The 22983-nt window shown below is 39.7% G+C and overlaps 1 protein-coding gene across 2 annotated transcripts in view; it reads left to right on the top strand.

Moving 5' to 3' along the window:
- The window catches only part of mast2 (microtubule associated serine/threonine kinase 2), a 406821-nt gene that overhangs the window by 158190 nt on the left and 225648 nt on the right, over nucleotides 1–22983 (top strand). For both annotated transcript variants that reach the window (XM_059984199.1, XM_059984201.1), the window contains one exon: nucleotides 19749–19780. In XM_059984199.1, coding sequence (XP_059840182.1) covers nucleotides 19749–19780 — 32 coding nt within the window. The remainder of the gene's footprint in view (nucleotides 1–19748; nucleotides 19781–22983) is intronic.

A 22983-nucleotide genomic window follows, 5' to 3' on the forward strand; every position in this document is an offset into this window, starting at 1 on the left:
GATTTCCAACATCTGCAAATGTTCTGGTATTTGTAATTCAATTATCCAGATTGTTGACATATCATGCAAAAAGAGTTTGCCTCAAAACTGATCCCTGTGGAATACCACAAGTTACTAGCAGTCAACGAGAAAGGCTTCTCTTTATTCCCAGACTTTGCCTCCTGCCAATCAGCCAATGGTATATTCATGCTAGTATCTTTCCTGTAATGCTAGGGACTCTTATCTTGTTAAGTAGCCTTATGTACGACACCTTGTCAAAGGCCTTCTGAAAGTCCAAGTACGTAACATCCACTGATTTTCCTTTGTTTATTCTACTTGTTATCTTCTTGTAGATGTGCAACAGGTTTGTCAGGCAAGATTTCTCCTCAAGGAAACTATGTTGACTTTGGTCTATTTTACCATGTTTCTTTAAGAATGCTGAAATCTCATTCTTAACAATGGACACCAACATCTTCCCAATTGAGACTAAGTTGCCTATAAGTTCCTTTCTTTTGCCTCCCTCCCTTCTTGAAGAGTGAAGTAACATTTACAATTTTCCAGTCCTCTGGAGCCACTCCAGAACAAGTAATTATTGAAAGATCATTTACTAATGCCCCCACAATCTCTTTAGTGACCTTTTTTAGTTCCCTGGGGTCTTTTCATGATATAAAGATATCTCACTTTGAATATTTGCATAGAAAGTGGGTTATCCAGTTATGTAATTTTTTTAAGTATGGAAACCATCCATGTTGTCTATACTAAGCTATTTTACCCTTCCCACATTTTCATCAACTTTTTTCAAATTCTGGCCTACCTACACATGAAGGGAAATTAACCCACAAACCCACAGACCTTTGAGATGTGTGAGAAGCCCATCACGCTATGAGAAGGTTCAAATTACAGCAGAAGGCAGGATTGAATTAAGTTGCTTAAAGCTGGGAATCAGCAACTCTTCCAAACATTAATGCTGATTTTTATCTGGATTTGGGTGTGGAATGCTTGTCCATTTTGGTTGTCACATTCTCAAACCAAGAGTTGTTCCTTTATTTCCAAATAATATATTTCAAAATCTTTTGGATTAGCAGGAAGTGACTGACTCAGTCCTGAATTCATCTTTCAACAAGGTAAGAGAGTTGACTACGTGGTTGAAGGATTAGTATAAAATGTAGCTTGACATTTTTCAATATATTTTCCATCATACCTCACTGGCAAGCTTAAACTCGATGCTAAAAAGATTCCACACTCATTCACAATTTACTAATTGACACAAAACTATAGATGACAAATTAAAATCATCTTTAAACCAAATGTATAGCTGAATATGTTTCAGTTTAAATCCTACTGTAGTGGATGGAATTTTTTTTTTAATTAAAAGTGAAATAAATTTTAGAACTAGTATCAGCAATAATGACCATGAAATTTTGGATTTTTGTTCCAAACCTTTCTAATTCATTAATGTCCTTTAGATGATGGTGGTGGTGTGGGAGGGGTGAGGGAAAGAAGTAACTTTTTATATCCAATATGGCCACATTCATCAATGTTGCTGACAGGCTGCATCATTGTCTGGTATGGAGGGGGGCTACTGCGCAGGACTGAAAGAAGCTGCAGAGGGTTGTAAATTTAGCTGGCTCCATGTTGGGCACTAGCCTACAAAGTATCCAGGACATCTTCAAGGAGTAATGTCTCAGAAAGGCAACGTCCTTTATTAAGGACATCCAGCACCCAGGGCGTGCCCTTTTCTCACTATTACCATCAGGTAGGAGATGCAGAATCCTGAAGGCACACACTCAGTGATTCAGGAACAGCTTCTTCTCCTCTGCCTTCCGATTCCTAAAATGGACATTGAATCCATGAACACTACTCCTGGCTTTTTTAATATGTATTATTTCTGTTTTTTTTGCATGATTTTTAATCTATTCAATATATGTTATACTGTAATTGATTTACTTATTATTTTTTCTTCTACATTATGCATTGCATCGAACTGCTGATAAGTTAACAAATTTCACAGCACAGGCTGGCAATGATAAATCTGATTCGATTATGCTTTCAGAAATAGCTATCCAAATATATAACACTTGCTCAAGTGCAAAGGTAGAAAGAAAACTACAATTTTGAAATTGTCAGAAAAATTATTCCTCTGTGCAAAATAAAAGTAGATCGTAAGGTGAAAGTAGTATGAAACAGGAAAATTTCCGACTAGCAAGATAAAAGGTGCTTGATCAATTTTATGCTTCAGTGAGAACACAGCATTTTGACATTGGCAGACAGTTTTTGTGGTGTTTGGATGACCTCTAACATTTAACTAGATTGGAGATGCACCAATTGCATGGAAAATTAGTTCAAGGGAAGGAAATGCAATTAGACTAGCAAGGTTGGTACTGGCATACATATACAGTCAGTAGCCTGGAATACATCAGCATTTTTTAGATCTTATATGGTAGATTCTGTAAGTCTGAACAGGCCACTTGTATCAGCATGACATCACCTTGTTTTTGAAGCCAATTTCATAACTTTCTTTCTGTGCCATGGTTGATGACTTGAATTTGGAAAATATAGATTGTGATGATCAGCATTTGTTTCAGTTCATCACAAAATAAAACTAGTTATCAGTATATCAGAGCTGCTGAGATAACTTGTTTTTCAATGATGTGACTTGAATATATTCTTTCAGTTGTTGAAATATCAGATAAATCCTTTAAATCTTACCGTCTTTTAATCCTGTAGCATACTTTCATTCTAATGACCAACAAAGCATTAACAGTGCAAAAATCAGGAGCTGAGTAGAAGTTTAGCAAGGTTTTCAGTGAACCAAATTTTTATGAGAATTCTGATGACCATTGGAGGCCACCACTTTGAATCTGAGCAAACTCAGCAAGATTTAGGTGACAGGTAGTAGTTTAAGGTGCTACCAATTTCAAGTCTTAACAGTTTTACTGTTTTTGAGAATGAAGAGATAGAACAATAATTGAATGCACTAATATTTTATAACTGATTCACAACTTGTTTCCCTTAATTAAAATTTAAATAACTAGCTGTGGTGGTATGATTTGAACTTGTGTGTTCTGTTTGCTTGCATCAGACATTGGGGTGCTCTCTTCAGTTACCTCACGTAGCCTTTGGCCAGAGGCACATGTCGTCAGGTGGTGCCCAACATTCATAGTGTTTCAACCCTTAACCACTACACTCTCTAGCTGGCCGGTCAGCAGTGGTGGCAAGTCACTGCCCATCTGCTCCTGACTTCCAGCTCAACTTGTCTTGCCTGCTCCATATTCAACAAGAGGTCCTTCCTGTTTCCTCACCCATTCTGAGAGCTGCTTGGTCCTTGCTCCTTTCATCCAGTCTTCATCAGCTTGCAAACCCCATCCTGACTTTGTTGGGAACCTTCTATAGTCAATCTCTACAGGGAATAGCCACGTCCACCATCCTCTATCCCTGCACTCCTGGGCTAAGGGCTGGTACTTTAGCCCCTTCTTCTTGTGAGCTTTCTCGCATCCTTCCTCCTATGGTACTGTGAGCTCCACCAGGATAATTTTTTTGTCTTTGGTGGACCACAGTATGATGTCTGGTCGAACTGTGGTTTGCACCACATCTAGGAACTGCATCTTCCTCCCCACATTGACCCTCATATCCCATGATTTGCCAGTAAGCAGCAGTTAAGATTTGGGTCTCTTTAATATGACTGGCGTGGCCCTCTCCTTGATGAAAATGACTGCCCTGTTGACTGCCAGCTGGTCTCATTTAATACCTCTCCTGCTCCAGTATGTCTGCAGGGGACAGCAGGGCCTTGTCGTGATGCCACCTATATCGTCCTTGTGTTAAAATTGTTTTGCATCCTGGCAATATGTGTGCCAGTGAACCCCACCGATGACAACAGTTGGAGTTAGGGTCCTCTTTCAGCCCCCATGTATGCAGCTGTAATGGTGTAGGGAGAGTGTCATTCACGGACTGCAGAGGAAAGAAATGCGGAAAGGCTCCAGTCTCCAAAGCTCTGCCCAAGTGATCTTGCACTTGGGAAGATACCATTTTGTCCAGGCGCTCTGTGACCCCCAACTCCACTGCCTTCAGTAACCGCCTTTCGTCCTCACAGTTCCGTATCTCTGACTGGACCATGTCCTGTCCATCCCTTGTACTTGCATTCCCCCATTGTTGGTAGCATGTAGAGCCAAGTCCTTGCCGTCCCAGGCATGGGTTGCCGATGATGTCTCTCAATTGCAGATTGCTCACTGCCTGGTCTATGGCCAAGTTGGCGGTCCACTTTCAGCCTGATCTTGTTGTGACTCCTACTTGATTTATGAGCTTGTCATTGGAGCCCCTCAATGATAACACAACTCTACACTTTGCCACCTTGAACTCCTCCGCTACCGATAACAACAGGAACTGTAGCTGGCCTGATATGCAGAGCCCCACTGAATAAAAACTTGGGGACTGGGGGATCCCCAGCCACCTTCTCAGGAGCTTGTTAACTTTCCTTTTGATGTCTTCTACAGTGGTCATGGGGAACTTGAGCACGGTGAAAAGTTGGAGCAGCCTTAGTAGAAGACAATGTTGGTACAACCATGTCTTAAATTTAGCAGGGAGTCCAGTTTTGTTGGTTTTCTTCAGCCACTCTTCAGTCTGCTTTACAGTCTCAGTGATATTGGTGCTGTCTGTCATTGCTGCATTAAACCATTTCCCAAGACATTTTACTGGTTTGTCCTCTCTGAATGGAATGACTTCTCCCTGTACTTGAAGACGTGTTGTTCATTTATTGAAGTGTCAGTTGCTGGATAACACACTTACAATCAGGTTAAGTCTCCATAAACTATACCCATGTTATCCATACTCCTCTATATCTGTAATCTGTATCAGCTATGTTATCTTTAATGTGCAAGTTTGAAAATAGCTTCTGTTACGTACCCGTGACGTGCCAGTGGTGTACTTGTCACGTGACTGAGGTTAAAGCTATACTGGACTTGAGGTAATGGTCTTGTGATGGTGGAGTGACGTCATTTTCCCGCCAGTAGAGGTCATGTGACAGTTTTTTTTACAGGGTATAAAAGGAGGACCCCTCCCTGTGAGGAGGGGCAGTTTGTGGCTGGATTTGCCATGTTGACTTCATGCCACTGTGTGATTTAATGTTATGATGCAATTTAGTTGAAAGATGAAGTTTTATCTAATACCTAAAGTTTAAAAGGTCATTGCCAGCAGTTTCTTTACAATACTGCGAGTTGAGAATCAGTGGAGAGTGAAGATCAGAGTTCGGGAGTTAAAAGATCGAGGAGAATCAATTTTGACAGTGAAACAGGTTCGACCTTGTTTGATCCTCATTCGGAAGGAATTCGTTGACTGTTCTCGTGTTAATCCCTGTGAATAGCAGAAAGGATTGGGAACAGTTTTGTAAAGGAAAGGTCAGTGCCTTTAAGCTGTTACATATCATCTTCGTAAAATTCTTCATGGGAAAAGTAGTTCGACTGGGAATTGCAACAACACGACATGAAAGAGAATTTAAATCGTCTTAAAAAGTCTTTCCTTAAATGGACTGTAAGCATTGTGAACTTTTGCAATACTACTTTGAAGAACTGTTTGTGCAACATCACTTTAGGAACTGTTAAGCTTCCTTGCTTTAAGAACTGTTTAAGCTGCCGCACAGCAGCTGATTTCCGGTTCCGTTAGTGATTTGTTTTCTTTTGGGGGGGTTTGTTTTCAATGTTTAATGAACATGTTATTTGTTATAAAATCCCTGCCTAACTCATATATTTATTGTTGCTTGAATCCGTTAACACTTCTCTAATTTTGTATTCTCTTTCATAAAATAATAGTTTCTGTAAACTTGCAGAATTTAATAGTGATGTTCAGCCATTTGCTGCTTTCAGTGATTAGTGTTGTGTTTTGATTTTTCCCAGTAATCTTATCTGCTATTCTTCCTGATAATATGCAGTATTACAAAATTACTGTATATTGAAATGAATTTACAATTACCTTTCTCATTTTGCTGTTGGCACTAAAGCTTTATTTTTGTTTGAAGGAAGCCAGTAGTAGTTGGAGCTGCTCCCTTCCATGTCTTTGGATTTGTGAAAATGTAAAGGTCAAATCTGTTATATCTTTAATGGATAGGATCTGTATTTCTAAGCTGAACTCATGGAGGAACTTTTTGACTACTGACCACACTGGCCATTCTTTGATTTCTGACCACAAAGTGGGAAGGATACCCAGTGCAATAAGCATTGGGTCTAGTCAGCCAGTTACTGGAATTTTTTTTCATTGTTGGGTAGCCTTAATAATCACTTGCTGGTGAGCAGTAGATCCCAGATTGTATCACTGAAGTGGAAGAAAATCAAAGTCACCTGCTTCAAAGATATGAACTCTTCAGAGAAGGTCTTAGAAGAGCCCTTCCAGTAGGTTCCAATTGCCTGTTTTCATAATCTTTGTGACCTCCAATCTCAAACCAAGATCACCATTTCCATTAATGGCACAAAGTTAATTATTGCAGATGTGTATCTATGAAGGTTCAGTTGCAAGTCATTGTTGACAACTTTACTGTACTTACAATTAGTGAAAAATATCAATCACTTTCTGTATCTCAGATATACCTCTCAGCAAAGGTAGACAAAATGCATTGTCTCAGGACAGCTTCTAGCCAATGAGTAAATGCAGGTTTGAAGGCCAGGGTCTCAAGCCCAGCACTTGCATTGTTTTCTGCTGGCATGCTCACTTTGGAATGCGGATGAAACACAGTTGGTAACTTACAAAGATCTGGAAAAATATGAATAACATCATCACCTTAATATCTTCCAAGATGATTCAGTGTTGGTTCCTAGGGCACTGAGTCTCTAATCATGCTATATCAGCTCTTAAAATCAGGGTCTGTAATGTACATGGCTGACTCCAGACTCTTGAAACAAGTACTCTACTCTGAGGCCCATGATAATTTAAAGTGCGGTTGCATCAGAGAAGACAGAATGAGCAGGTTCCAGGAGGAGCTCAGAACTTCCCAAATGACTCACCTGCCTGCCTCATCATGTAGTTTCCAGATAGGACTCTTCAGCCATCTTAGAACTCACAATACTGGAATGGAGGCAAGTCATTCTTAACCAAAAAGAATGACTGATGAGGTGGGAAGGAGGCTTGATTTATTACTATATTCAAGTCCACTTGCTTGCTCTCTTCTGCTTCAAGATTTTATTCTGACCTTTTGTATTATCTCCAAGACAATTGTTTTATAGGGCATTTCACAATGAATGATCTTGTGCAGTAAAAAATACTCTGTGTTTCAAAGTGAAAGCTTTCTAAAGATTCACAACTTCCCTTTATTTAGGATTTCTAACAAAGAGCAACAACAAAAATTAACTGAAGTTTCATGTTGCTGTTTAATATAATTGCTAGATTGTACAGATGCTTCATCCTCACTATATGATGAATATTTACCTTTGCTTTATATAGTATTATTAGGTACCTCTACATGCAAATATGCACTATGGTGTTAAAAACATTGCATATTTTTCAGAATCAGAATCAGACTTTAATCGCCAAGTACCTGTACACATACAAGGAATTTACTTTCGGCAGATGTTGTCTCTCTGCTCATAACAATAATAGTGATAAATATAAATGAAAATATAGATTATACATACAAGTAGTGCAATCCAAGTAATAGTTAGCCGACAGTTAACCGGCAGTTAACTGTTCAGCAAAGTGACTGCAGTAGGGAAAAAACTTCTCCAGTGCCTATTAGTCTTAGTCTGAAGCACCTACCAGATGGAAGCAGTTCAAACAGTCCGTGCGCAGGATGGAAGGAGTCCTTTATGATGTTCCCTGCCCTCTTCTTCAACTTGGAAGAGTACAGGTCCACAATAGAGGGCAGGGAGGCTCCAATGATGCGCTTGGCAGTCCTCACTGTGCGCTGTAGTCTGGTTCTATCCTGCTTGGTGGCGGCTCCAAACCACACAGTTTTGGAGGTGCACAGGACAGACTCAATGACTACAGTATATATCTTTTTAATGCACTCTGTTTAAAATGTCAGCGTCTCTTGAACGCAATGGCAAAGAAAGACTAGCTTTATACTTCTATTTGTGACATCTGAAATCCAAAATATATTACAATTTCATTTTGTCTCAATTAGTTTACATGAAATACAACATGCATGGAGGAGGTGCTGCATCACCATTGCTCAAGCCATCCCTGCATCCATGATTATAGCAGCCCTTGGTTCAGATACTCTTTGTTTTATTAATGTGGCATGTGTGGAGTGGGTTCTCAGCACATCAGTATTTTGCATGGGACCCAACAACAGTATTCTGTTGAGTACAAGATCCCAAGTACCGTGTGCAAGAAATATTGGCCTTACAATATAGACACAGACCATTGTAGAGCTTGCAGAGGAAATCTGTTAGTATGTGGACTTGTGGGGGAGGGCTTAATGGGGGTGGTGTGTAAGCAAATATCCACCTTGGAGTTTGGGGTTTTGGAATTTTAGAGATAAGAGTAATAATTGAAGGAGAAGGTAGGATCAGGGTGTGAAACATGAGGTGATTCTTCAGGAATGTGTGGCACTGGTATTGTCAGACAATGTGACCTTTAAATAAGAACCTGTATATGTATAATTAGATTAACTTTCTTTGTGTAAGGTCAAAAAGTGTTGCATGCAATAATTTCTGGACCTATAACATTTCTTTAAGATTAAAAAGAAGTTGCAAAATTGGATTATATATTTAAGAGCTAAAAATTTTACCTAAATTTAAAACTTTTTTTTTACAAGGGAAACTCTTCCACAAAACTCCTAGCTTTAAAGCAGTGAACCATTAAATTGTAAGAAAGTTGCAAACATGGAGGTACAGATCTAACACTCTATTCTTTTTGTTGCTGCACTGTACAGTGGTGAGGTCACATATGTTGAAATGATGAGCCATATTGCATGAGGTAAACAGATGGTCTAAGCTAACCAACTGTGCAGTGTTCAGTATCGGTACAATAAAATCTCACAGGAAATGTTGACAGTTCTTGAGTATTTCAAGATAAATATATTTTTATATCCTTTGTATCTAATTTAGTGGACTGCCATAATATAATAGGATGCAATATTATTATTTAGCTGATTTTCCACAGTTAAAAATCATGAATGGTACATCTGACTTAGTTACAGTGCACTAGTGGTCTTAGTCTAGGTCATATGTTACTAGTATTTCAGAAGACTAGTGTTAAATAACAGCACTGTTGTAGCTCTGCTTGGAAGGCCAATTTTCAAAGAAGTAGCCAACAGCAATAAGATGAAGTATTGCTTAGAATGTATGCTGTATGATGCAAGACGTATTACATGCATATAATGGATGAAATCGTTTATCGGATTGAATTACTGACCTTTAAATTGTGCTCCTATGGGTGGTGGGTAATCATCCTCTTTGACATTTCCTTGGAAATGAGGATGATGAACTTTCCAAGCAGCACACACAAAAAGCTGGAAGAACTCAGCAGGCCCTGCTGAAGGGTTTCAGCCCCAAACATTGACAATACTCTTTTCCGTAGGTGCTGCCTGGCCTGCTGAGTTCCTCCAGCATTTTGTGTGTATTGCTTGGATTTCCAACAGCTGCAGATTTTCTAATGTGATTAGCTTCCAGTCCAGTTTTGTGAATTCGTATGTAGCTGAGAAGACCAGTGTGGTGCTATGCCACAAATGAGGTTAGAGGTGCTTGATCAGTTGGCATGCAAGTTGTTTGGGAGATGGTGTACTTCTACTGTTTATGCTAGCTTTCGGTGTGGAATCTGGAATTGAATGTTACATGAAATTCTTTATTTTGAGACATCAGAAGTAAGGAATTCTCACAAGGCAGCGCAGATGTTAAACTTTTAGGGAGGCTTTGAGAACCTCATTGAATTTTTTCCTCTGCATAATCTTGCTGTGATAGAGCTTAGAAAAGTTGAGCCTGCTTTGGAGGTGTGACATTAGGCATGCAAAATAATGTGGTCTGTTTATTGGAACTCACTGATACTAGCATTTAGGGTCTCAGTGCTGGGAGTATCTACACTGAAGAAGTTACTGACTTTAGTTTGCTTTTCCTGTCAGTGAATCTGAAGAACTTTATGGCAGTGGTGCTTTGAAGTGTTTTTAAAGCATGCAGTAGACTAGGGCCTACTGCTGCCCGTAAGTCACGAGTTTTGTGCTGAATCTGAGGATCTTCAAAAGCTTTTTTTACACACTCACATGGCAAAATGTTCTGAAGGCATGGGTGAATTCCATTACATTGCCTTCATTGTGTGGTGGTTCTCAGAAATGATGGTGACTCATTTTGAGGATTGCATTGTGGTTATTTGTTGTCAGAGGGAATTGTATGGAACAGATGTTGTATGGAAAAGATGGAACAGAACATATTGTTTTATGTAAGGTTTATCTCTCAGCTGCCTTTGTGGACAAGTGTCTGGTGATTTGGAACTCAGTCTCAGAATGTGCATATATGTACGCAGGCATCATCTGTGTGCTGCAATTGGATGGTTGAAGTTGGATGACCTTGGTTCTGCAAAACGGGCGGCATTGGTTTGGGGGTTTTCCATTTGTCCTCCAGATTTGCTTCATCCCAGTCTGAAGTTTTATTTTGAAGGTGAGGTTAAAATTGCTGTGAGAAGACAGAAAGATGTTGAAGCAACATTCTTGCTTCAAGAGATTGTGCACTGAATTTCAAACAGCTGTGAATCTGTTGATTGAGGTTATTGCATGTGCACCATCATAAAGGTGATGCAAGAAGGAAATGCGATTCTGTTGGCAGCCAGATTTTAAAAGAAAGTTGTACATTCTCTCTGTGAAGTTAAATCATTATGTTAGAATAAAAAAAACATGAACAGTGATTGATGCTCTCCTTGTATTTCTTTTGAAATTTAGCCATGATGGAGATCGTGTCCATTGTGTCTCTGAATGAATGCTATCTTCATTGTGATAAGGAAGCAGCTCTTTGGCCATTGGAAGGTGGTGTTGGTACGGTACTCGTTGTGTTAAACAGGACATTCATAACCAACATACTTTATCAGAGAAATAGGCCCAGGATATCATGCCCAACCCAGATATCAGCACTTGTTAGATTAATATAGTTGGTGTCCTTTTTGAAGGTGGTTATAATTACAGCAATCCTGAAGCACTCTGGCACATTGACTTCCCAGGTGCTGAAGTTATGAATTTGTAACAAAAACTGTTCTTTATTAAATTTTACAACTTCAGAAAGGAGACCATTTGCTTCCAAATCCTTTGTGTTCTCTACTTGATTTGTAATCATTTTGATTTCTTTGGCAAATGTTTGTTGCTGTAATTGCTTCAGAGCCAGGTGATAGTCTGGGTGCAATGGATAGTCCAACAGTACCTTTTGTGGTAAAGGTGGTTTGGGCATCCTTTTGGTCTTGTGTTTGGCTGTTAGAGTAATCTAACAGTATCAGTTATATTGAGTGTGTTACTATGAGGTCTTGTACTCTTCTCTCTGGTGAAATAATATTTTTGGTGTGACAAAGCCTTGCAATGTGAATTTTGTCATTGACGTTAGCTTTCCTTAAAGTCCACTTGCTAATCACATGTTGATAAAGGATTGCTATTTTTCATTCATGATGTTGATGTTGATCAGCAAGACCATTGTGTCTGTTGGGACTGCCAGGGTGGCTGCCAGAGAAATAGAGCCCCCTTTTGGCCACATTTTTCTTCTGTGCTGGGATTTCAAAGCTGATGATCTTGTGTCAGTGTTGCAGTGAGCCAAAGGGTCAATGAGATGTTCACTTTTCTTGTTGAAAGATACCAGACACCACATTCTACACAGCAAAAATTGCTCCATGAACTATGTTGTCCCCATTCCTGTATTGCCCCTTCAGAATTTGTACTTGCACTCTATTCTTTCAGCTCACCATCTCCTATTTGTCTTGTTTCACTCTGGCCAATGATATTATTATCAAAGTGTCTGAGTTATCTGAGCTGTGATAGCGGAGCACCTTTTGGATAGGTTGTTGCTTTTTGAGGCCCCTTATGTTCTAAATTACAAACTTAATATTTGCATTGTGGGAGTTGCATATATCTAATTTCTTCTAACATAGGATAGCTGTTAAGCATCTTCTTTGTCGACAAGCATGTTATATACATAGATATGTCATAGATATACATAGAAACAGAGCACATTACAGGCCCTTTGGCCCATGATGTTGTGCCAACCACTTGTTCTTGATCCAGTAGTAAAGGGGTTCAAGATAACTGAAGACCTGGCTCAGCTGCAAGGACATTATCAGATGTGCTTGTGTAAATACAATTGAAATGTCTGAATTGATAATTAATGTTTTTCGTCATTCAAGTTATGAATCCTCAGATTTGAGTCACCTCTGATAGCTGCAAGTTGCATTAATTCAGGAGGTGGATGTGGCAACCTCACTGAAGTATACAGCTAACAGACCCTGTTATGAGGTTATTCTACTTACAGTGTGAGAAAAGAATGGTATTTTTATTTCTTCTAATAATATTAGGTCTGTAAAATCCACAGGATACACTGAATGATGCTGACACATTTGAAAATAAAACAATGATCATGCATCACGTTTGGCATCTGGGAGAAGTATTAGTTTCTTTCAGAACAAATGAGACATAAAGTGTACTGACAGCTTAATGTGTTTGCTTAATTTGATTGAGTTTTCTGTTGTAGATAGTCAAGAATGATGGAGCACTCTTCTGTCAATCCATGATTTGTATTTTTATTAATTGAAGTATATACAGCATTTGTAACTCATGATGCTGGACAATAGACATTCCACTTCAGTCCAGTCAAGCTGGGTTTATTTAGTCTTTCATCCTTTATGTTTATCTGCACAAGGTGTTTGAGTACTTCAGTACTTTGCATGGGATGTGAATCTATTGGTGTAAAGTGGCAACAATTCATGAGTTACTGCCTGCATACATATCATTGACAATGTGCCATGAATGATTATTTAAGACCACATTTTGATAGAATTTTAATATAACCTCTGGATCTTGCTTTGGTTTATGATTTAAAGAGGTTATTTTCCATTCTTTCATGTTTTCATCTCTTATATTTGAGTAACTTGGTAATTAGTACTTAAAATATGATAGATTAATGTTTTAAATATGGTAGGTTAGTATTGCCAATTGCGGTAGATTAATGGTAGATTACGATATGGTAGATTAGTGGTTTTTGACCAATAAGCAATTAACCAATTGCGGGGGATAACTGTTCAGTAAAATAATTAAATACATTTACAATCAAAAGTTGATTTCATTCATGGTCACTATGAAATTCCTAGATTGTACAAAAACTCTAATTTTGTTTATTGTGAAGGTTTTAGGGCAGGATATGTGTTGTTCTTATCTAATTTCGTTCTTATGTCTGACAATAAATCTGATTCTGTCTCTGATTCTTTGTGTGTGGGACTCTCAACTCAAAAACAATATGTAATTAACGTTATTATGAAATGAATGGTTCAGCAAGGTAGTGTTCTGTATTAGAATTGACCACAAAGATTTATGACGCCAGCTTATTTCCAACTTCTTTACCGTGCGGACCACAAGAGTTCAATAAGATAGTTCACCTGCAATTTAGGGGTAATCTAATTCTCTTTCATTTTAAACTTGGGGATAATCAGAATGATATATGCTGGCTTTGTAAATAATGATATATCTATGAATTGATTAGAACAAAACTGAGCTTGATCTGTGAACTAGTAACTGATGTAAAAATCAGTGCATTCACGTTACTTGTCTGTTGAAAGGAGCAATGATTTGCTTGTGTTCAGTGAATCAAAAACAACAGAAATTGTCTTAATCAAGTAGAGAAATACTGATTGTGTCAAAGCTAACCTCTGAAGAATTAAGGTACAAAGCGTAAAGTCCCAGAAGAGTCTCCTTACTAATTGGGCAGCTGAAGTCTTTTGCATTTACATAGCGGCTTTAGAATAGAGACTGCTCAGTGGCAAAGTTTCAGATAATTTTTTTGTTGAGCCACATAAGATGTTAATAGGGCAGATGCCCAATAACAGTGGTAGAAGTAGGTGTTAGCAAGTACCTTGACGATAGAAGTCAGGAAATGTAGTTATTTAGCATGTGCCTCAATCATTTCAAAATACATTTTACAGCCAATGAATAATTTTTGAAGTAGTCTTTATTATGCTCAACAGGCTCCAAAAGATGGTCATAATTTTGTTTTTAGTTAGAATACATGATATTACTCCCTTGTGCTTTGAAGTAATGCAATGGAATATTTTTGATCTACGAGGAGAAGGAGACAAGAATCAGGTTGAAGATTACATCCAAAGGATGTAACAAGAGATTACATCTCTAACAGTACAGCAGTCCCTCAGTGTTGCATTGGAGTGTCAGACCAGAATTTTATGTTCAAGTCTTTTGAGCAGTTCTGAAACTGAAGTAAAAGTGCTATCAAATAAGCCACGGTTGACACCAGCTTACATTCAGTAAGATGAGAGGAAAGGTAGAGACCATTTTAAAATGCTGAAATTCTTGAAATTATGTCCCTGTCAGCTAGAAACATGATTCTTAATAGTGTGATGATAAAATAAAGTTGCCAGAAATGGAGCAATGCAGATGATCTGTTTTTGCTGTGGTTTGAGATCACAGTAAAGGGCACAGATGAAATCATTGCTCAAACATTTTGAGTAGTGAGGTTACGTGGATGACTGGAAAAAGGTGGTGGGGGGGGGGTGAAGTAGATCGGAAATTGTATCTACAATTATATCCTAAAATAACTTAATTATTTTGTTACATGAATGATCAATGGTGAAGAAGTGCCACCATATTACTCAGTTACTGCTGAACTCATACTGGTACATCAGTATCTCTTTTTACTCTAACTTAAGAATAGTGGGTATGACTGCAAGGTCAGTTTTCTACTCTGGATGTCAGATGTAGGACATATGGGAGACTTCCAGCCTCCCTGATGGCCACATCTGCACCAAGTGCATTGAGCTGCAGCTCCTTAGAGTCCAACTTAAAGAACTGGAACTGCAACTCGATGACCTTCAGCTTGTTGGGGAAAGTGAGGAGGTGATCGATAGGAGCTACAAGCAGGTAGTCACACCAGGGCCACAGGAGACAGATAAGTGAGTGACTGTCAGGAGAGGGAAGGGAGAGTGTCAGGTGGTGGAGAGCATGCCTGTGGCCATTCCCCCTTACCAATAAGTACTCTATTTTAAGTACTGTTGGGGGAGGGGTGCGGGAGAAGCAACAGTGGCTGTGCCACTGGCACTGAGTCTGGCCATGTGGCTCAGATGGGTAGGGAATGGAAGAGGATGGTATCAATAATAGGGGACTTTTTATATTGTTAGTGGGACAGATAGATGATTCTGTGGGCACAAAAAAGAAACACGGATGGTAGTTTGCCTGCAGGTGCCAGGGTTTGTGATGTTTCTGAATGCGTCCACAATATCCTGAAATGGGAGGGGGAGCAGCCAGAGGTCGTGGTACATATCGTTACCAATGACATAGGTAGCAAAAGGGAGGAGGTTCTGAAAGCAGAATACAGGGAGTTCGGAAGGAAGCTGAGAAGCAGGACCTCAAGAGTAGTAAACACGGGATTACTACCTGTGAAATACGACAAAGTGTATAAGAATAGAATGAGGTGACAAGTTGGAGCGGAGGGCAAGGATTCAGATTTCTGGATCATTGGGCTCTCTTCTGGGGCAGGTGTGACCTGTACAAAAAGGACAGGTTGCTCTTGAATCTGAGGGGCACCAGTATCCTGGCGGGGAGGATTGCTAATGCTGTTGGGGAGGATTTAAACTAGATTTGCAGGGGGTGGGAACCGAAGTGAAGAGGCAGAGGATAGGGCAGTTGGTGCACAAGTAGAGACAGCTTGTAGGGAGTTTGTGAGGAAGGATAGGCAGATGATAGAGCAAAGATGCACTCAGCCTGATGGTTTGAGATGTGTCTATCTTAATGCAAGGAGTATCATAAACAAGGTGGATGAACTTAGAGCCTGGCTCAATATGTGGAACAATATGTTGTGGCCCATTACAGAGCTGGATGTCCCAGGAGCAAGAATGGCTGCTGTGCCAAGCTTTAGATGTTTCAAAACAGGACAGGGAGGGAGGCAAAAGACGTGGGGGCATGGTACTGCTTATCAAGGATAGTGTCACAGCTGCAGAAAAGGAGTAAGTCATGGAGGGATTATCTACTGAGTCAGTGTGGGAGGGAAGTCAAAAATAGGAAGGGGGCAATAACTCGACTGGGATTTTTTTTTTATAGACCTCCCAATAGTAACAGGGACATCAAAGAGCAGATCAGGAGGCAGATTCTGAAACAGCGCAATAATAAGGCTGCTGTGATGGTAGATTTTAACTTTCCCAATATGGGTTGGCATCTCCTTCGAGCAATGGGTTTAGATGGGGTGGAGTTTGTTAGGTGTGTTCAGGAAGGTTTCCTGACGTAATGTGTAGATAAGTTGACTAGTGGAGAGGCTGTACTTGATCTGCTATTGGGAAATGAACCTGATCAGGGGTCAGATCTCTCAGTGGGAGAGCAATTTGGAGGTAGTGATCAGTAAGATATTTGATAAGGTTCCCCATGCAAGGCTCCTTCAGAAAGTAAGGAGGCATGGGATTCAAGAAGACTTTGCTTTATGGATCCAGAATTGGCTTGCCCACAGAAGGCAAAGGGTGGTTGTAGTTGGTTCACATTCTGCATGGAGATCGGTGACCAGTGGTGTTCTGTAGGGATCAGTTCTGGGAACCATCCTCTTTATTATTTTTTAAATGACCTGGATGAAGAATTAGAAGGGTGGATTAGTAGTAAGTTTTTCCAATGATACAAAGGTTGTGGTTATTGTGGATAGTCTGGAGGGTTGTCAGAAGTTACAGCAGGACATCGATAGGTTGCAGAACTGAGCTGAGAAGTGGCAGATGGACTTCAACCCAGATAAGTGTGAAGTGGTTCATTTTGGTAGGTCTAATTTGAAGTTAGAATATAATATCAATGGTAAGACTCTTGGCAGTGTGCAGGATCTGAGAGATCTTGGGGTCCGTGTCAATAGGATACTAAAAGCTACTGCGCAGATTGAGTGTTGTTAAGAAGGTGTATGGTGTGTTAGCATTCATCAACCGTAGGATTGAGTTCAAGAGCTGTGAGGTAATGTTAAAGCTATATAAGACCTTGGTTAGACCCCAGTTGGAGTACTGTGTTTCTGGTCACCTCACTACAGGAAGGGTGTAGATACTATAGAGAGAGTGCTGAGTAGATTTACAGGGATGTGTCTGGATTGGAGAGTGTACCTTATGAGAATAGGTTGAGTGTACTTGGCCTTTTCTTCTTGGAGTGATGGAGATTGAGGGGTGACTTGATAGAGGTGTATAAGATGATGAGGAGCGTTGATCGTGTGGATAGCCGGAGGCTTTTTCTCAGGGCTGAAATGACTAGCATGAGGGGACATAGTTTTAAGGTGCTTGGAAATGGGTACAAGGGGATGTTAGGGGTATGCTTTTCACACAGAGAGTGGTGGGTACAATAGGGTCTTTTAAGAGCCTCTTAGATAGGTACATGGAGCTGAGAAAAATAGAGGGCTATGTGTTCGGGAAATCCTAAGCAGTTTCTAGAGTAGGTTAGATGGTCGGCACAACATTGTGGGCTGAAGGGCCTGTAATATACTGTAAATTTCTATGTTGTATAGCTCTATCGCCATTAGCATAGAGCTGGAGAGGGATAGGAGCAGACAATTTGGGAAAACATTTAATTAGTGTAGGGGGAAATATGATGTTATTAGGCAGGAACTTGGGAGCAGATGTTCTCGGGGGAAATGTACAGCAGAAATGTGGCAAATGTTCAGGGATCGTTTGCATGGCCTTCTGTATCAGTATGTTCCATTGAAACAGGGTAAGGATGGTAGGGTAAAAGATCCATGGTGTATAAAGGATGTAGAAAATTTAGTTAAGAAGAAAAGAAAAGCTTAAAAAAGTATCAAGAAACCAGACTGATAGAGTTCTAGAAAATTACATGGTTGCCAGGAAGGAGATTAAGAATGAAATTAGGAGAGCTAGAAGGAACCATGAGGAGACCTTGGCGAGCAAGATCAAGGAAAACCCCAAGGCATTCTCCAAGTTTGAAGAGCAAGAGGATGAGCTGTGTGAGAATCGACCAATCAGGAGTGATAGTGGAAAAGTGTGGATGGAGTCTGAGGAGGTAATGGAGGTACTTTTGCTTGAAATGGCTAACACAAGAGGGCAGAGTTTTAAGGTGCTTGGAAGTAGGTGCAATGGGGGGTGTCAGAGGTAAATTTTTCACACAGAGTGGTGGGTGCGTAGAATGCACCGCCAGTGAAGGTGGTAGAGGTGGATACAATGGGGTCTTTTAAGAACCTCTTAGACAGGTACATGGAGCTTAGAAAAATAGAGGGCTATGCGGTAGGGTAATTCAAGGCAGTTTCTAGAGTAGGTTACCTGATCAGTTCAACATTGTGGGCTGAAGGGCCTGTAATGTTCTGTAGGTTTCTACATTCTATGTTCTGCGCAATCTGTAGGAAAAAATGCTTGATTTTGTTCTGTTATGCTTAATCTGAGTTGTTGAATTTTTTTCTGAGCAGTCCTAAAGAAGGGGTTTGGCCCGAAACATCGACTGTTTATTCTTTCCCATGGAGGCTGCCTGACCTGCTGAGTTCCTCCTGCATTTTGTGTGTTGATTTCCAGCATCTGAAGACTTTCTCGCGTTTGTTGAATGTATTGATGTGTGTTTCTTGCCACCTAGTGGTATAACCCCTGAATTGACATGAGTTGCAAAATTGTTTTGAATTGAGCTAAGATTTTAGTACCATTCAATTATAGCATATTTCCCCATAGGAATTTAAAAAGTAGATTTTGTTTAAACTTTTAGCTATATGTTGCATCATGGACAGATAGAAGATTTAAATCAACGTAGATCATAGAACTGTCTTGCAGAGGAACAGGCCCCTTGGCTCGTGATGTTTTTGCTGACCTAGATACCAAATTAAATTAATCTCACGTGCCTGCACTTGGTCTACATCCCTCCATTCACTGCCTGTTCATTGGCTTGTCTAAATGCCAAATAAATGCTACTATCATAGATACTTTCACCACTTCCCTGACAGTGCATACCAGGCACCTATCACTCTCCATGTCAAAAAAACTTGCCTTGTAAATCCTTATTTCTTCTCCTGTTTTACATTTCTATCCTGGGAAAAAGTCCGACTATCTCCCCTGTCCATGCTGTCTAAAGCAAGGTAGAAAATATTTCTTTAGAACTAAGTTTAATTAATTTGTTTACTTTCAGTTACTTTTTTGTCATGGTGTAATTTATTATGGATTATGCTTATTTTCTGCTCAGTGGTATGGTTGAGCTTACTTGGAGAAAAAAAAACTTGATATTTGGGGCATTGGTTTACCGATAGAGCAGACATATAGAAAATACATAGACATGTAAATAATGTTATAATTGATTGTGTTTTGTGAGTTTGTGACATTACTAATGCAGGACTAAAAGGACAATTTAGTCTTGGTCATGAAAAAAATGAAATACAATGGGAAGATCAGGTTCCAATTATTCCAAAGTAACTGTCTGTGCATTGAAGTATATTTTCTTATTTATTAATGGGTTTTTACATGGTTTACAAGTAAATGGTTCTTATCATTATTATAAAAGGAATATACTGGCCATCTATATTCATATAACAGGTAACCATTTTAATGATGAAACTTGTCACCACCTGTACATTATAATTGCTTCAGGTTATTAATTTAAATTGTACTGAAACAGAATAATGTATCTATCTCTTACTTGTTGCAATAATTTGCATTCTTTTCTTTTGCAGAAAGAATTGAGTTTACCAAGAAAAGGAAGCTTGTAAGTAAACATAGTTACACCTGGAACACTATGGCTGTGATATGTAATGGATGTTTAAAAATATTTCTTTGTGAATTTGTTAGTGTTGTAAATGTATTTTAGGCATTCAGCATATTCATGACCATCAAGTATTTGCAAAGCAAGTCAAATGCCATTTGTTGCACTGTAAATTATTTTACACTCCTTTTCCCAGAGAAAATCAGTGCCTTTTTTCCCACCTCCCACACTAAAATTTAACATCTGTTCACACTATGTCCAATGATATCAAGTCAAACTCATTGTGTCTTCCATGTTCAAGGTGTTTCTGAAAGTTTGCTTTGATCCCAGTCATTTGTTTCTCACCAGTTCTTCTCCTCTGTGAATCTGGACAATAAATTTGGATGGCCTATCCTGAAGGAAAATAACAAGCAAGGTGCATTCCGTTCTTGGTGATTTTTGCCTCACAGTTCATTCACTGCAGTTAAAATTGGGAATGGGTTTTATTTTCCTCAATACTTCAAGCTGAGGCTGCTTGTAGTGCTCCTGTTACAGTTCCAAACATTTGACCAACTCTCACTAAATTAATTGAATCTAACAGTTTCTCATTTAGAATATCATACTGCAATAGAAACATAGCACTCTGATACATATACCTGCCATTGTGAGTATGTCAGAAATGTTTAATTGAGGCACGATATCTAAATTTTCTTTTGTAGATACACTTGTATATCAAATCAAGTGATTTTTGAGGACATTATGTGAACTATATGAATCAGAATAATTGTATTGTTTTTCTTGTAGTTTAACTTTTGTGAAATGTGTGTCCTTTAAAGTGAGATTGTTAATGCTTTAGAACAGACTGTCTTTTCACTGTTGTCATTGAAAGTTGGATCACAAATGTTGGAGCATGGATTATGGAACGTTATAAAGTTTTTTCAAGGTAAGTTAGCCAGTAATGTGAAAGAGGATACCGAAAGTTGAAGAAGCATTAGGAAAGAATCACTAGATTCTGGAATAGTTCTGGAGGACTGGAAAATTTCAGATCTCATTCCACTCTTTAAGAAGGGAGGAGGCGGAAGAAAGGAAATTATAGGCCAGTTAGCCTGGCTTCAGTGGTTGGGAAGATATTGGAGTCCATTATTAAGGATGAGGTTTTGAGGTACTTGGAAGCTCATGATAAAATAGGCCGAAATCAGCATAGTTTCCTTTAAGGGGAAATCTTGCCTGACAGAAGTGTTGGAATTCTTTGAGGAAATAACAAACAGGATAGAAAAAGGAGAATCAGTGGATGTTGTTCACTTGGATTTTCAGAAGGGCTTTAACAAGTTGCTGCACATTAGGCTTCTTAACAAGTTAAGAGTCCATGGTATTTCAGAAAGGAGTGTGAATAGAACATTAGCTTACTGGCAGGAGAAAAGAGTAGGAGGAAATGGGGCTTTTTCAGGTTGGCTGCCAATTTCTGTTGTGGTGTTCTGCAGGGGCTGGTGTTGGGACCATTTCTTTTCATGTAATAGATCAGTGACGACGAAATTGTCTTTGTGGCCAAGTATGCAAATGATACAAAGATAGGTAGGGGGCAGTTCACGTTGAGGATGCAGGGATTCTATAGAAAGATCAATAGATGGGGAGAATGTGGAAAGAAGTGGCAGAAGGAATATAGTGTAAGGAAGTGCACGGTCAAGCATAAAGGCACAGAGTGTTTTCCAAACGGGGAGAATCAGAGGTGTGCAGGATTATTTTCTTAAAGGTTAATTTGCAGGTTGCTTCGGTGGTAAGGAAGGCATTCATTTCAAGAAGACTGCACTATAAAAGTAACGATACCATGCAGAGGCTTTATAAGGCATTCATCTGACTACATGGGGTATTCTGAGCAGTTTTGGGCTCCTGATCTAAGAAAAGAATGCTGGCATTGAATAGGTTTCAGATTTCTGGAAATGATAGGGTTAACATATGAAGAGTGTTTGATGGCTCTTAGCCTATACTCACTGAAGTTTAAAAGAAAGAGGTGGGTTGGGAGGGGCAGCTTTGAAATCTATCAGATATAGAGTGGGCGTGGAGAGAAAGTTTCCTAAAGTGGGGGAGTCTGGGTCCAGAGTGCACAGCCTCAGAATCGAGGAACATTCATTTTCAACAGAGTTGAGGAGGAATTTCTTTCGACAGAGGGTAGTAATCTGTGGAATTCATTGCCACAGACAGCTGTGTAGGCCAAGTCATTGGGTATATTTAAAGCGGAAGTTTATGGGTTCTTAATTAGACAGGGTATCAAATGTAATTGGAGAAGGCAGGACAATTTTAATCAAAGAATTAGGTTGTTATGAAGTGGCTTAGATTATTACCAAATTAATTATGTATAAGGTTTGTGCTGATTCAGAGTGAGTGCTCTGATTGAACGTGCTTCATAACCATATACCTCATGATATTCGCTATTTTTATAGTGGAATTTGACAATGTGAGAGCCACATTAACTTCAAAATTATGACTCCAACACCCACTCCTCTGAGCAGGCGCCAGAGTAGAGGGAGACAGAGTAGGAAGGTTTTGGCTTAACAGGGCTTAGGCAATAATGGATCGAGGTAAGGTAGGTTACCTGTGAAGAATAGAAACGGGAAGTACGTCTGTGAGGCCGATGTTCTGTGTGGGTGTCAGATGTGGGAAGTCTGGGAGACTCTCAGCCTCCCGGAAGGCCACATCTGCACCAGGTGCGTCGAACTGCAGCTCCTTAGGGACCGTGTTAGGGAACTGGAGATGCAACTCAATGACCTTCGTCTGGTCAGGGAAAGTGAGGAGGTGATAGAGAGGAACTACAGGTAAGTAGTTACACTGGGGCCTCGGGAGACAGATAAGTGGGTAACAGGAGAAGGAAGGGCAAGAGTCAGATACTAAAGTGTACCTCTGTGGCTGTCCCCCTTAACAATAAGTACCCCTGTTTAAGTACTGTTGGAGGGGGAGGGCCTACCTGGGGGAAGCAACAGTGGCTGCGCCTCTGGGAGAGTCTGACCCTATGGCTTAAAAGGATAGTGAAAGGAAGAAGGCAGCAGTAATAGGGGACTCTACAGTTAGGGGGTCAGATAGGCAATTCTGTGGATGCAGGAAAGAAATACGGATGGTAGTTTGCCTCCCAAGTGCCAGGGTCCGGGATGTTTCTGATCACATCCACGATATCATGAAGTGGGGAGGGAGAACAGCAAGAGGTCATGGTACATAATGGTATCAATGGCATAGGT

This window comes from Hypanus sabinus, chromosome 11 (genome assembly GCF_030144855.1).
Source record: "Hypanus sabinus isolate sHypSab1 chromosome 11, sHypSab1.hap1, whole genome shotgun sequence".
NCBI lineage: Eukaryota > Metazoa > Chordata > Chondrichthyes > Myliobatiformes > Dasyatidae > Hypanus > Hypanus sabinus.